At 35.8% G+C, this 14,704-nt stretch overlaps 2 protein-coding genes and 1 long non-coding RNA gene across 4 annotated transcripts; 2 read left to right on the forward strand and 1 right to left on the reverse strand.

Moving 5' to 3' along the window:
* Window positions 1-471: 471 nt before the first annotated feature.
* Window positions 472-4,128, forward strand: LOC110691839. Its single transcript, XR_002505351.1, has 2 exons — window positions 472-747; window positions 3,474-4,128. It is a non-coding gene; the product is annotated as an uncharacterized LOC110691839 (long non-coding RNA).
* Window positions 4,129-7,663: 3,535 nt separating this feature from the next.
* LOC110691840 (chlorophyll a-b binding protein 5, chloroplastic) lies at window positions 7,664-9,111 on the forward strand. Its single transcript, XM_021868795.1, has 2 exons — window positions 7,664-7,869; window positions 8,283-9,111. Exons 1-2 carry the CDS (start codon window positions 7,727-7,729, stop codon window positions 8,932-8,934), a joined length of 795 nt encoding a protein of 264 aa, XP_021724487.1. The 5' UTR covers window positions 7,664-7,726; the 3' UTR covers window positions 8,935-9,111.
* Window positions 9,112-10,856: 1,745 nt separating this feature from the next.
* On the reverse strand, window positions 10,857-14,394 carry LOC110691842 (probable anion transporter 5). Of its 2 annotated transcripts, none has more exons than XM_021868798.1 (2): window positions 13,932-14,394; window positions 10,857-13,195 (listed from the first exon to the last, which is right to left on the reverse strand). In XM_021868798.1, the coding sequence occupies exon 2, from the start codon at window positions 13,004-13,006 to the stop codon at window positions 11,678-11,680; it is 1,329 nt and encodes a 442-aa protein (XP_021724490.1). In that variant the 5' UTR covers window positions 13,007-13,195; window positions 13,932-14,394; the 3' UTR covers window positions 10,857-11,677. The 2 variants fall into 2 exon arrangements, with proteins under 2 accessions (XP_021724490.1, XP_021724489.1); XM_021868797.1 differs by having other exon boundaries at window positions 13,866-14,394.
* Between the last annotated feature and the right edge of the window lie 310 nt (window positions 14,395-14,704).

A 14,704-nucleotide genomic window follows, 5' to 3' on the forward strand; every position in this document is an offset into this window, starting at 1 on the left:
CTTCCTCCATTAATACATATAACAACATATATTAGGAGGTGGTGAGGTTATATTACTTCAACTATGGAGGTGCTTTAACATCATATTTGCAAAAGAGAACACATTGCTAAGCAAGGAATTTGCATTTGACAAGAAAATCAATTTTATTGGAAAAAAAATAAAGCAAACTTAAGGCAATATCTTAGAGTAATCCATATATTTTCAGTAATACCATTAAGAAATATTTTTAAAAGCAATCACTAGTAGAAATTTTGAAATAGGCACCCCCCCTTTAGCACCGGTTCTTGAAAACCGATGCCAAAGGAAATGGGCGGGATTGGAAAATTTAGAATTGGCACCGGTTCCAACCAAAACTGGTGCCAACTAATCTAATTAGCACCGGTTCAAACCGATGCCAACCAAAACAAATAAAAAAAAATAAAAAAAAATCGAAGAAAGCAATAGAGTTGGCACCGGTTTGAACCGGTGCCATTAAAAAAAAAACCAGGCTTCTCGTATTTCTTCTTCTTTTCTTTCCCCCTGATTTTTCTACTTGTTTTTTCCCTCGTTCTCACCTTCTCTTCCAGGCCACCACCTCCGAATTCCCACCTTTTCCATTGAAGCCGTTTTTGAGCTCTCTCTCACTCCATTGAAGCAGTTGCATGCACCTCCTTCTCTGACCATATCTCTCCTCCATTGAACTCGTGCTCTCTATTCTCCATTGAAGCGCATTCTGAGTTTTCTCACCTCCATTGAAGCAGCTTCGAGGTAAGATTTGGGCCATTGTGGTCTTCTTAATCTACCGAATTTCTTCGCAACCTAGGGTTTGTCGTTGATTTGGTTTTCAATTTTGTAATTTTAGGGTTCTGGTTTTTCCTTTTTTTTCGTTTTTAAAAAAACATTGCTAACCCTAACCCTTAATTCCAAGGTGTGTTTTGGGGATGAAACTATAGTATTCCATAGAAGTTCATTATAACATCACATCTCGTTCAAAAAAAGTTTGTTATTTGGTTGTTATTTTGATTCCCTGTATTAGTTGTTGCTTGAGTTTGTTAGGCTTAATTGCCGTATTAAATAGTGCTAATGGGATAGGGGGAGAGTATCCAGAATTTGTTGTTGAAGTGAGTTGTGGAGAGAACCTTCCTCTCGAAAGAAGGCCCCTGTATTGTGATTACTCTGGTTGCAATACACTTATCCCTTAGCTGCTATCTTCAATTTCTTTGTTTTTGCTTGCATACCCTGTTTTCATATCCAAATCCTAGCATATTGCATGCTGTATGCTTGTTTTGATGCCCTTTAACGTTAAAGTGTTGAATAATCCTGCTGCTTTTGAGTGAAAAGGTTGTAGGGTGTAATGGATTGGATTTTTTGGGTTTCTAATTCTGATTTAATAATGCAAGTAAATAAAGATTACAGCTCGAATTTTGATCGATAACAGCTGAAAGGTTACAAAAGGATAGGTTAATAGCTTTATCCTATCACTCTCAAAATAGTGGCCTAGGCCATGACTCTCTAAGGTTTCCCTTCAACAATCCTCTCATGAGGGATTGAGGATGATGTAATGATTCAAACTCGGATGCTGATTTGTTGGGGTGGGGGTTTTAGATGACTGAAAAACTTAATATTATTGATGAATTTAGGCCTTTAAATAGGTTACAACTATGTGAGAAAAACGTATAAAACAAAGCTAAGAAATTGCATAAAACTTCAAGGAAAACAACCCTTGCTAGCAGAACATGCTTATCAGATTTTCCAGCTGTACCACTTGACAAAAATTGACTTAAAACCCTGTAAATTATTTTTAGTCAATTTTTCTGATATTTTTCCTTAACACTAGATATCCTATTCTAACTACTGCAACTAGAATCGCCTCAAAATTCGTATCCAATTGGTGCAGTTTATTCTTGCAATCTGACCCACCCTTGAACTCAAAAACTGAATTTTACATATATCCTTGTATATGAAGCCCCTGGAATTTACGGCTTATCTTTTGTTGTCTGGTATAATTTTATAGAACTCTTAAAAAGTGAACCTTATAGGGACCTAAGCAATATAATCTACTTCTAAGCTACACAATCTTACTAACTTCACTTATATATCTCATATGCAGCTGCATTTTTTTATGTATGTAGTTTCCTGTGGTCTAAAATTTTGTTCTCTGATTTGGTAAAACATATTGATCTGTAGCAATCTAGCATAGTTTTGTTCTTAGTATCCCTGCTAATGATTTTTGATATGTGAGTTGTAATATTACACCCTAATAAGCGTAGGCGGTTTGTTTAAGTTGTTTGAAAATAATGTGAAGATAAAGTATGAATTTTGATCTAAAATAAGGCTAGTCATAATGGCCTACAGCATAATACAAGTATTAAAGCAAGACAGCAAGGGGTAGGAAGCTTTGATTCTCGCTCATTGATCATCACTCACTAAAGAGCTTTATTTTGAAATTATAGCACTCTTCTAGCAAACACAAGCCTAGATAACACAAGCCTCATTCTAGCTTATTACAAACTCTTTCCCTTGTCAAATTATTGCCTACAAGCTCATCAACAACTCTCTTCCTTACCCTAACCCTTTCCTTTTTGCCTTTTTCGCCTAGTGGACCAACCTTAACAGTGGCTGAAAGTACAGGACGAGCAATAGTCGATGGGCAAGACCCAAGTGCCAACTGAGTGTACCCGTTTTCCAGGGCAACCTGCACAACAGCCATCAGATAGCCATCAAAGTGGAAAGTTCAACTAGAGCAATGTACTTTCTGTACATATACACTTTCTCATCAGATATCTGTCAAACCTGTTTCTGAAGGGATATTGGATTGTAGACACCTGTGGATCATTAAAGCTGTCATCAACTAAGCTCTAGCTCCATTTTTACATATTCACTGTCCTAATGCTGTTGGAACATGTATAATTTCTTTAGAAGGGTTTGCACCTGTTGATTTATTATTCACTGTCCTAATATTTAGGTTTGCACCTTTTGACCTGTCTTAAGAAGGGTTTGCACCTGTCCTAATGCTCCATTTTTTCTTTTTTTTTTTTTTTTTTGTCTTTGTTTCCTTTCACTTTCGATTTTGCTTCCCGCTTCTTTCATGTTAATTATTAGTGTAATGATCAAATTTAGGATGCATCAAAAACCATCTCTAATAGAACCTCTTAACAGATTATGTTTATGAAATTTTGTCTACCGTTTACCCAATTGTAGATAGTAGATATAGTCTCATAAGAGGAATCGCAGTGATGTTGTATTATGATATTATATGCATATATGGCTTTCTGTTGAGGTTGAGCATATGATATTAGGATCACTGTTCTAATGCTTTAGGTGATTCTAGTTGCTATGTTAATCATGCAGAAAAGTATACGCAACTTTTTGCTAAGCATTTTTAAGTTTGTGTTATGTTGTTATTGATTGACTGTTGTCTTATTTATGCGCCCTCTGCCATTGCTTGAGGCTCTTGGGAGAATAAGTTAAGTGGCCTAATATTGTAATGTCAGGTTCTTGCTGAAAAAGCTTATCTTGTGGGTGTGGAGCAAAAAGGTATTAAAGTGGATTCTTTTGGAATAGAAGAATCTCTGAAAGAATTGGCTCAACTAGCTGACACAGCAGGTCTTCAGGTTGTTGGCTCTACTTATCAAAAGTGAGTATGTCGTGGGTTTTTCTATTGCATAATGTGGTTACGCTATAAGTTGCAATGTGCATATACTTAAGACAGTACAATTAGCTAATTGGAGATTTATATTATCTGTGCATGCCCTAAATCTTCCAGTTAACATGTTATATATCTCTGTCACTCTGTGTGTGACTGTGAAAGTTGGGGAAGGGTTGGAGAATTGAATGGGGGAGTGTCGCTTAAAACGATAATGTAACTCTTTTAATTAGAGCTTAAGGGGTTTCAGTGAGTTGATTTTGTATCTGTTGTAATTCTTTGTAAGTGAAAAGCACTTGTAACTTAAGGCATGTTATGTGTCATCTGGGAACATGGCCTCCAAAGCAGCTACAATTCAATTAAAAGCTTTAGTACCTCCGTTTTAACTTGTTAAGATAGAGATTGTTAAACAAAACTCAGATTACTTTACCAAGTGTGTATTGACTTATGAGTTTTTGTCATATAGTTTACATATGTCTTCTATCAAATACATTTCTCCTTTATTTTTGCTTTGTGAGAACTGCTGGTCTACATGGTAAATAACTTCAACACCTGCTGTATGAATTAGGCTTGCTGCTCCAAATCCAAGAACATATATTGGCTCAGGCAAGGTTTCTGAGATCAAGAGTGCAATTCATGCATTTGATGTTGAAACAGTGATATTTGATGATGACCTCTCACCAGGGTTAGAATGAAACACTTTTTTTATTCAGAAACTGACAGTTGGTGTACATGCATTGTCTAGCTATCAACATTTCACTAGTAGAAAAATTGAAATAGGCACCCCCCCCCCCCTTTAGCACCGGTTCGTATCTGGTTATGAATCTAAATGTTGTATGATATACACATTGAGACTCATAAGTAAAGTTCATTGAAAAAAACATATTATTTAGTTACATGAATATACAAAAAAATATGGGAGACCATGTATGAACTCTATATCCTTTGAAAATGGGGTTGAGCAGAGTATCCACCAGTCTGAGATGGCATAGAAGATTGAAATTGCTTATAGCCTGGCAACAAGGAACATTATGTGATATAACAATTGGCATTGCTAATTTTAACTATTGATTGAATTAGCTCTGTGGGGTAAGTTGTTTGTGTTAGTTCAGAATTTCTCTTGATATTAAACATATGTCTTGCCTGCATCAATCATTTATTTCAGGTCCAGGCGGTTCTGGCAGCGAGTCACTAGTAAATAACCGCTTACAGTCTTGGGATTGCTCCAGCCCTTCGTGTATAGCACACACTCTTTTTGGAATGGATATATTTGAACAAATGAATTGCTATAGTTGTCATTTGGAGTCCAGGCATATGAAGTACACTTCTTTTTTTCATCACATTAATGCCAGTGCCCTGCGAACAATGAAGGTATGACTTTTAGAGCGATATATTAGACACTATCAATCATCTTCTCGTCTTATGCTTCATAAGTTCAATAGGGCTTTAACAAATTTTATCTGTCCCTAGGCATATCTTTGGCTTACTACTTGATTCCCTGTTATTTTCAGATAATCTTTTTTTAATTCACCTTCATTAAACAATGTCTTGACTTTTGAGGTTAATATACATGGCTTGATATTAATTAAACGTCTGACTTTGAAATAGGTCTTTCTGTTAAAATGGAAGTCCGCATAGTCTACTTTGATATCATGAGACCAGCAGAACAGCAGTAGCAGTGCAGAACCAGGACAACAGTACCAGTGCAGACAGAAGACACACAGCAGCCAGAAACCTTATATCATGACACTTCAAATTTTTTTTTGGACGAAAATTGTAATATTTTAGCCTTTTTTTAATGAAATAATGTAACTTTATATATATGTTAATGTTTCTATATCAATTTAAGTGAAAAAAATGCAATTTTTTTTTTTATTTTTTTATTTTTTTGGGGTATTTTTGGCACCGGTTTTGACCAGAACCGGTGCCAAAAGTTTTTTAAAATTTTTTTTGACACTTTTGGCACCGGTTCAAAGCAAGAACCGGTGCCAATAGTATTGAAAAAAAAAACGCGCCATATTAGTTGGCACCGGTTAACCGGTGCCAAATGCTTTAGTTGGCACCGGTTTTGAACCGGTGCCAAATTTTCATGGATTTGGCATCCCTCAAATACCCAACGGTTCAAAACCGGTGCCAAAGGGGGGGGGGTTTGAACCGGTGCCTTTTTATCTTTTTTCGTCTAGTGAATTCATTCATTAATTTTTCAATAAGAAATGTCATTTTACTATTTATGATACACATTATCCTGCTAGACATTTCTATAAACGTTATTGATGGAGTTGTTGATAAGGTTTTCATTAAAATTACAACATAAGCATTTCAACATCACATCTTGATCTTGCCACACAAAAACAAACAAGCAATAATCTATTCTTGTGTAGTTTAATGTAATTCTTAAAATGAAATTGTAACACCCTAGGTGAATATAAGCGTACTAGTACATATTGTCATCATTTGCAGACCAAAATGCATAAGGATTTGCTTTGGTGCAGGACAAAAGTCTTGCTCAAAAGGCCTCTACTAGGCTTGATGTATGCCTATGGCTCTCCTACATCCAAGAAGATCAAGGGGGAAAGATTCTGGTATTGTAGTTAACCATCAATCACACCAACATAGAACATCATTAATCATAGAAAAGAATAAAAAATTCCTCCTTAAGTCCTTATAATAGTTGTAGTAGACCTCTAATTAATGACTCACACAAATATGGTCTTATATGATGGTAAAACGTTCATACTCAAATGTTTCTCATCTTCTAAATCGACAATACGAGCTATTAAGGAAACAAATAAACGACAAGTTTAGTAAGGCCATGAGGGCATCAGCAATAGAAGGTTTTTTTTTATGGGTTTGTAGCAACTTTTTAGAGGTTTGTCAACAAACCTTTTATTGACAAACAAAGGTTCATGGGAAGATGTTTGTTTTACAAACCGGTTTGTAATGGCTTGCTGATGCTTTACAAGCTGCCAAGTGTCAAGTGTATTAGTTAAGCCCACTTGTTGAGTTCTCTTTATTTTTTGTTTTGATGAATTTAATGAATTTTATAGATCGTGGGTCCCATGCATAAATCTTTGAAAAGATTTATCTATTGTTGATAATAGGTTTGTTGGGTAAGGGGTTTGTATGATGATGATGTGGCAAGTGAACAAACCCCTTAGAGGTTTGCTCCATTGCTATTGCCCTGACAATGCAAACCAAATTTGTACTTGTTTATTTATTTTCCTTAATTCTATGTCATTTACTCATCTATATGTGATAAACTATTAAAAATAAGTGCAAGGCAATTTATCCATGGTTCAAATTTTCTCCCTCTATTTCATATTAAAACACTTGAATCGGAAATGCTTGTCAATATGTAACTTCGACAATTAATATATTTTATTTTTTATTAGTATATGTCATAAAATGTTCATATTATGAAAGTATACATTGAGCATTTGAGCTAATCCAACAATATTTCGCATGATAACATTTGCTTGCTACAATATGCATTAAAAAAAAAATCAAGTCAAATCCAAAAATAAGTAGTATAAAATACTTTATGAAATACTTCTTCTGTTCCCCTAATATTGCAACAATTACCTTTAAGAAAGTTTCACAAATGTTGCAACATTTTCATATATGCACATGTTATCTCTTTATCTCTCTCCTCATCACTTGAGTCCCTATCTTTATTTCTCTCCTTATCTTAAATGTTGTATCTTCCCCCATGTTACAATATTAGGGGAACAAAGGAAGTAAGTGTTTTTTAAAGTTAGAATTATGGATAAAGATATGAATTTGAGATAAACAAAAACAAAGCAAATCCAACAACAGGTTGTCTACAAAGTTTGTGGTGTACATTATTCTACAAAATAATATCCAAGAACAAAATCTTACAATCTTAGATGGCAGAAAAACAGCCTCTCTTATCACACAAAAAATCAGCATGAAAATCCTTACATTAAGATGATAGCCAATAGGAAGATGGTGATGTGTAAATTTCCTCATCCACATCATAAGCCACAAACCTCAATAGTATATATAATACAATCAGTTTATAGTAACCACCAACTCATAAAAACACAACACTAGCAAAGTAGAATAACAGATAAACTAACTATGGCTACCTCAACTATCCAACAATCTGCATTTGCTGGGCAGACCATCTTGAAGCAACAAAATGAGCTTGCTCGCAAGGTCGGTGGCAACGGAGGCCGGTTTTCTATGCGTCGTACCGTCAAGAGCGCCCCACAAAGCATATGGTAAGTAACTCTTAATCTTTCTTCCGAGCTACTCAGATTCAATAAATAAGCGACACACTTATTTAGAAACGGAGGGAATACTCTGTAAGATTTAAGAGAAAGCTAGTCATACTAAACTAGTCATGTTAACTTTCTCATTCAAAAGTAGAAATTAATTTTTCTATAATGTTTAAGGTTTTAATTGAATAGATGAACCAATACTAGCAATCACATATGTAATATCAAGTTATCAACTATAATCAAGACTTTAGATGACAATATAACTAAAATACAGTTTGCAACTAATTCTCTTATATTTTCTATTAATACTTGTCACTGATAAAGAGAGAAAAAAAATTAATGAGCTACATAATTTATTGAAACAGAACTATGTGATTGTTGTAAGCTTAATAACATCTGGAAATAAAATGCAGGTACGGTCCTGACCGTCCCAAGTATTTGGGCCCCTTTTCAGAGCAGACTCCATCATACTTAACTGGTGAATTCCCTGGTGACTACGGCTGGGACACTGCTGGACTCTCAGCAGACCCCGAAACCTTCGCCAGGAACCGTGAGCTCGAGGTGATCCACTCTAGGTGGGCTATGCTTGGTGCCCTGGGCTGTGTATTCCCTGAAATCCTGTCCAAGAACGGTGTCAAATTTGGTGAAGCCGTGTGGTTTAAGGCTGGATCCCAAATCTTCCAGGAAGGTGGACTCGACTACTTAGGAAACCCGAACTTGATCCATGCCCAAAGCATCCTCGCTATCTGGGCCAGCCAAGTTGTCCTCATGGGTTTGATCGAAGGCTACCGTGTTGGTGGTGGACCATTGGGTGAAGGGCTCGACAAGGTTTACCCAGGTGGAGCTTTTGACCCACTTGGTCTGGCAGACGATCCAGAGGCCTTTGCTGAGCTGAAGGTAAAGGAGCTCAAGAACGGGAGATTGGCTATGTTCTCCATGTTCGGGTTCTTCGTACAGGCTATTGTTACTGGAAAGGGTCCCATTGAGAACCTCTCTGACCACCTTGCTGACCCTGTCGCTAACAATGCTTGGGCTTTTGCCACCAACTTCGTTCCTGGAAAGTGAAAACTGATAGGATGTAGTAACTTAATGAGAAATAGTGTGAACAAATGTATGCTTTGCAGTGATGGGCAGTGAACTTTGAGCTATGAAGTTGATGCAACTTTGTATTTACTGAAGCCCTGAAATGTAAGGTGTAATTTACTAGATCATGAGTTATCAAAATTATTAACTACTTCGTAAGTGTGTGCATTTAATTTTTGTCAACAGACGAACAATAAAGCTTAAGTTTTCCAATAGCATAACATTTCGGCTGCATATAATAAGATTATGAAAACACAGCAACAAAGCCAACAATATCAATCACCAGTGTCTATAGGGTTTGGGAAATCCATATAATCATAGCCTCATCTTTGGACACGTACACAGGCACCGAGGCACGATACTAAAGACCAGAAACTTCTACAGTTTTCTTTAATCTTGCAAACATCTTTCATATGGTTAGCACAAAAATCTTCTAGTATAAAATTGCTTCAGCAGGACAATAGTATAAACTTTGTAGTCTACCAATTAAACCGCTTTCAGCATAATCCAATTAATGTTGACATGTATCTCAGTAGTATTAAGATTAGCTCATTCCCATTGAGAGTGAAAACTGTCTCCATTAAGCATAGACAGGTTTCAGTAATAGGCTTAGCTTCCAGTTGTAATCAGATATTCAGGATATAGACCCGGGGCAACGTACAATCTTAGCCTACTGTTCCATCACGTCAGACTATTGGAGTAACATAAGGAAATTCATAGTAACCATAATTCAAGATCCCATATAACAGAAACAGGTGGATCGTCATAGATTAAACCATGTAAGAGTCACAAAATCAGGCAAACCTGCAATGTCTATGTTATGACTTGTCAGCAAAAACTTTCAAATAGTAGAAGCAATAAAATATAATAGTCACTGCATCACCTTAAAGTTCTAAGTGGGACTAAAAATGCAAATAGACCTAAATAAATATGGCAATTATCAGCCTCTATGACGTTAGTCAAGTTACTGAAGGCCCCATAAATTTTCGATAAAAATTTGGTCCAAAGCAACGTAGGAGCTTACACAAAGTATTACATACTTTTGACAAATAAGACAAATTATTGAATATTGGCTACAGAATTCTTGACAGACTCAGCAATTATGCATCGACTTGGCAGCGCAACAGAGTAAAGGATCCCTAAGATAAGTGGAAATCCAAGTACATTCTTAGCTAAAATTGTAAAGAAAGGTCCTCTAAATATCTTAGATAAATCTGAAATTTTTTCTAAGGATATAAATGCCATAGTCCATAGATAAAATCTAAACTAATTGGAGAATTGGATATATCTGACATACTTCCAAAATTAGCTACTGAATTCAGTATTTATTTTGAGCTATAAACTTGAAGTTAGAAATTTTGAGTTACTGTCCTAGTTTGTCAAGTTCCTAAACTAAATGGATGAAATAGCAAACATGGAAAATATTCTATATAAAGATAATTCTTACCTGGTGCTGTTCTGAGCTGATTCTATACTCCGTGCTTCACAGTTCAGACATAATATGTGAGTACCATAGATAGTATCGGCTAAAGCTCCATTGGTTGTGCTCTGGAAGACACTCTGTTACCAAAATTGTCCAACTATTGCAGGGTACATGCTCTCCCAATGATCAAGAGTATAAATAAGAATATTTGCAACACATCAGGCATGTCTGTAAAGCTATAAATCTCAAGAATAAAATGATGAAATTATATCGTCATGACATCATCAATAAACCCTTCCCCTGACTCTGAAAATTATGTGAAGATGTCTGACTTCTAGACAAAATCTTGTTCCAACATGCTCAGACAAAACAATAAACACCAAATTTTTTGACATGAAAGTATAAAACAGCATTTGTATGCAGGGCATTGAAGTGTCATATTTAAAAAAATCTTTGAATACTTTAATAAACAAAATAGTAGTTGACACAAGAAAGAAGACACTGATACAGTGTTTCAGACAGTCAGAATACAAGTAGATGTCTCATTGGTACACGAAAATATTACAAAGATGAATTGTTTATACCAGTAACAGAAATTTTAAAAATACACTATGCTAAATTCCTCCTACATCTTTCTTATGAAGCTGAACAATTACATTTGCGACTCTCTTTATTAGAGATGGCACAACAGCTATAATATACCAGCCAAATGATAAAAGCAAAAGAAGACCTTATTGCGTTACATGAAGAATATGTTTATGACTACGAGACAATTTTCTGTTAGAATTCCGGGGATAACGTTCTCAGCACAACACCAAAACCTAATTTCTTAAGTTCAATGTAACAAGAAAAACCCAACAAAAGTATAAAACCTCTGGCCTCATTAAACCTCTACACGAGCAAGGGACATAATGAGATCAGCTACTTGTGTATGCCGACAACACAGCACAAACCAAACATTGTGTGAAGACTACTCGCAAATCAAGTAGTCAACATTAGTAAGCTTTGTAAGATAGATTGCCAATCTCCGGAATCTCTTGCGCCAAGAAACCATCGCATCAAGTAAGCAGTGAAGTCCAACTAAAAAGTAATTTTCCACCAAAGCACACATATAGCACTTTGGATACATTCTGGAGGAGCTACAGATCAAAAGGTCGCTTGACTAAATCCAGAATTTCAAAATTGTTAGCATAACAATGCAATGATGAAAGATATCAAGGTTTTATACCCAATAAATGTTGAAAAAATTTAGTGACATAGGGTATGAATGGGCACCTATTCATCAACTGTAGGAAGCCTCACTCAGTCGAAAATTCTTTCCCCAGTTGAAAAAATCACGAACACCACTGAACTTAAAATACACAGAAAACCAGGAATAACAAATACCAATCTCCAGCTTTCTGGGCTAGAGATATCATAATCAGCACCTTTAGCTGCTTCAAGAAGCTGGCCTGTAAGCTCAACACCAACAATACCAGCTAGTGTACCTGCTGTGTTAGAAACTCCCATAACAATTCCAGCATATCTTGGAGCTATATCCATGTGATTCACGGCAAACCCAGCTCTTCCAAGAGCCAAGAAGCCGAGTGCCACAGAAGAACAGAACACAGCCCCGCCAGCAGTTCTAAATACGGGCAGTGCCATCAGTGCCAGAGAAGCCACGATAAATCCTAGGGTATTCAAGAACTTCCTAGTCTTAGTTATAGACATAAGCTTCCTGGTGATAAGATGATCAGCCACCACCCCGCCAATATTTGAGAATAAAAACATGTTGAGGTACGGCATCATTTTAGAAGAACCCATATCTTGGAGACTAAGCTGTAGGCCTTGCTCAAAATATGTTGGTAGCCAATTCATAAGTACATACAAGGCATAATGAAAAGTAAAGTTGTTGACCACAATAGCCCAGACTGGTAAGCTGACAAAAATTCTCTTCCAAGGTATGTTTAAATTTTTAGCTGAGCTACCTCCATTCTCCACTTTAAACTTATGATTACCTTTAACAGGTAATAAATTTTCCCCAAAACCAGCAGCAGCAGCTTTGGGATGCTCAGATCGAGGAGGGTCAGATGCATATTTAAACCACAACACAGACCAAATGGCTCCTAGTGCTGCTTCAGCTACAAAGACAGATTGAGGACCCTTAAACTTCACCAGGCTTGGAAGCAGAAGCATTCCTGCAGCAGCACCTAGGTACATCCCAGATGTGGTAAGAGAAACAGATCTAGATCTTTCATGAGGAGGAACCCACTGTGCCAAAACCGTGTGAATCGAGGGAAAGATAAATCCTTGAGCTACACCAACAAGAAGGCGTGCAACAACCAACATGAAAACCCGGTTGGGATCCAGCGGGACTAAAGCACAGGTCAGTGACCATAACACAAATGAAAGCAGCAGCACACGTCTGCCACCAATTTTCTGGGCTGCCCACCCTCCTGGCACTTGTGATAAGGCATAACCATAGTAGAAAGTGGAAAGTATTGTGCCTTTACTTGATTGATTAACACCAGCAGCATCAGCAGCAATTGTATAAGCAATTGAGAAGCCCACCCGCTCAATGTAGCAGACAGACGTACATATGAATGTCAAAAGCACAATCAAATACCGCTTTGGAAACTTATTTTCTTGCATAATTCACACAACTATGAAAAATCTAAAATTACTTGCCAAGTCTTGTTACCTTCCAAACCAAACTTGCAACTACTACCCAGACTTATTGTGATTGAAATAACTCACGCTTACATTCGACGTATCCAGATCTCTCTCAACGATAATAACCAGTGACCCCCACATCCAAAGAAAGCCTATGCATTTTACAGCCTGGAACCAAAAATACAATGATCAATACTCTTGAATGGTTTTCACCTTCTTTTTAACCATAACAAAAACAAACACCTACATTTGATCAATCAGCCACAACACTATATACAAGTATAAAAGCATCTAACAGAACACTAAAAACAATTATCAGTTCAAAGAAGTAATTGTAATGATGTCACAATCAACTCACATTACACCAGACACTCAACTTAAAATGTTACTCAGACAGCTAAATAGATGAGATACAAAGAATGAAAACACAAGCTAACCATAATCACAAGATATAAAAAGTATCTAACGGCATTTCTTATTTTGGGAATATAAATTAAATACCTTGCCCCAAAAGAGCTTAACAATCATTAAAAAAAAAAAAATAAATAAAAAAAAAAAAGTTACAGGTTTCCATTTCAAGAAATTGCATTAGCAAGTAACAACCAATAATTAAATCAAACAATTAATACAATTCCATCCAACAGTTAAATCAATCACAATCAAGAAAATGTCAATTAATCAAGAAATCCTAGAGACACATTACAAGCCGTTATCAACACTCAGAAAGAAATATCAAAATACAGAAATCCAGAATAAAAATCATCAAATTTCAGAAAACCCAGAAGAAGAAAAAATTCATCAAAATTCACAAAACCCAGAACGAATACAAGCAAATTACCTAAAAAAAGTTCAACCCATTTGCTTCTTATGCACCAAATATCAACCCATTGTGAAGTTAACTTACCCCATGAAAGAATTACATTGAAGTGATGAAACCCCAAAATGACAATGTGAGATGGATCAAAATGGGACTAAGAAACACAAAAGTGATAAGATGGTAAAAGAATTAGATGAGAGAGAAAAAATTACAAAACAAAAGGGGTTAAGAGTCAACGAATTTGACAAGGTCGTCTTTCTGAGGAGGGTGAAAGTGCTTAAGAAGAAAAGGGGATTGGATCTTCAGTGTCTGAAAACTGAAAAACGTCAATCACAAAGCGGTTTTGCGGATTTTTTTTTTTTTTTTTTTTTTTTTGGTTGGGAGTTGCATAGCGTTTTCTATGTTAAAATTCTTAATAGTTCTATTTATCTGATTACAGTGATGCGTTCTATTTATCTGATTATTATTTATTGGAATTTAGGTGTGTTTTATTCACTTGATTTTCACTTACCTGAACTTATTTAAATTTATCTGAACTTATCTGAAATTATTAGACCTTATCAAAACTTATTTTAATTGTAATTTATACGCTAATCATTATTTGAACTTATTTTTCCAGAAGTGAACTTATCTGAACTTATTACACCTGAAATAAGTGAAAATAGGGTAAATAGAACAGACCCTTAGGCCCAGTTCTTTCACCTTATTTTTACAAAACTAGAATTAGTTTTATGAAATTATTTTTGTTAAACTGAAATGATTGTTACTGATTAAAAATTATTATTACTGACAACTTTTTTGGTGAAGATAACGAGCCTTATTAGACCTTATTAAAAATTATTTTAGTTGTTGCTAAACTT

This window comes from Chenopodium quinoa, unplaced genomic scaffold (genome assembly GCF_001683475.1).
Source record: "Chenopodium quinoa cultivar QQ74 unplaced genomic scaffold, ASM168347v1, whole genome shotgun sequence".
In the NCBI taxonomy this organism is placed as follows: Eukaryota; Viridiplantae; Streptophyta; class Magnoliopsida; order Caryophyllales; family Amaranthaceae; genus Chenopodium; species Chenopodium quinoa.

What these genes read in the sequence shown, in the direction of transcription:
- LOC110691840 (XM_021868795.1), top strand. Translation starts at nt 7,727, where the DNA reads ATGGCTACCTCAACTATCCAACAATCTGCATTTGCTGGGCAGACCATC. An exon ending in AGCGCCCCACAAAGCATATG is followed by an intron (nt 7,870 to 8,282) that starts GTAAGTAACTCT and finishes AATAAAATGCAG; the next exon opens with GTACGGTCCTGACCGTCCCA.
- LOC110691842 (XM_021868798.1), bottom strand. Translation starts at nt 13,006, where the DNA reads ATGCAAGAAAATAAGTTTCCAAAGCGGTATTTGATTGTGCTTTTGACA.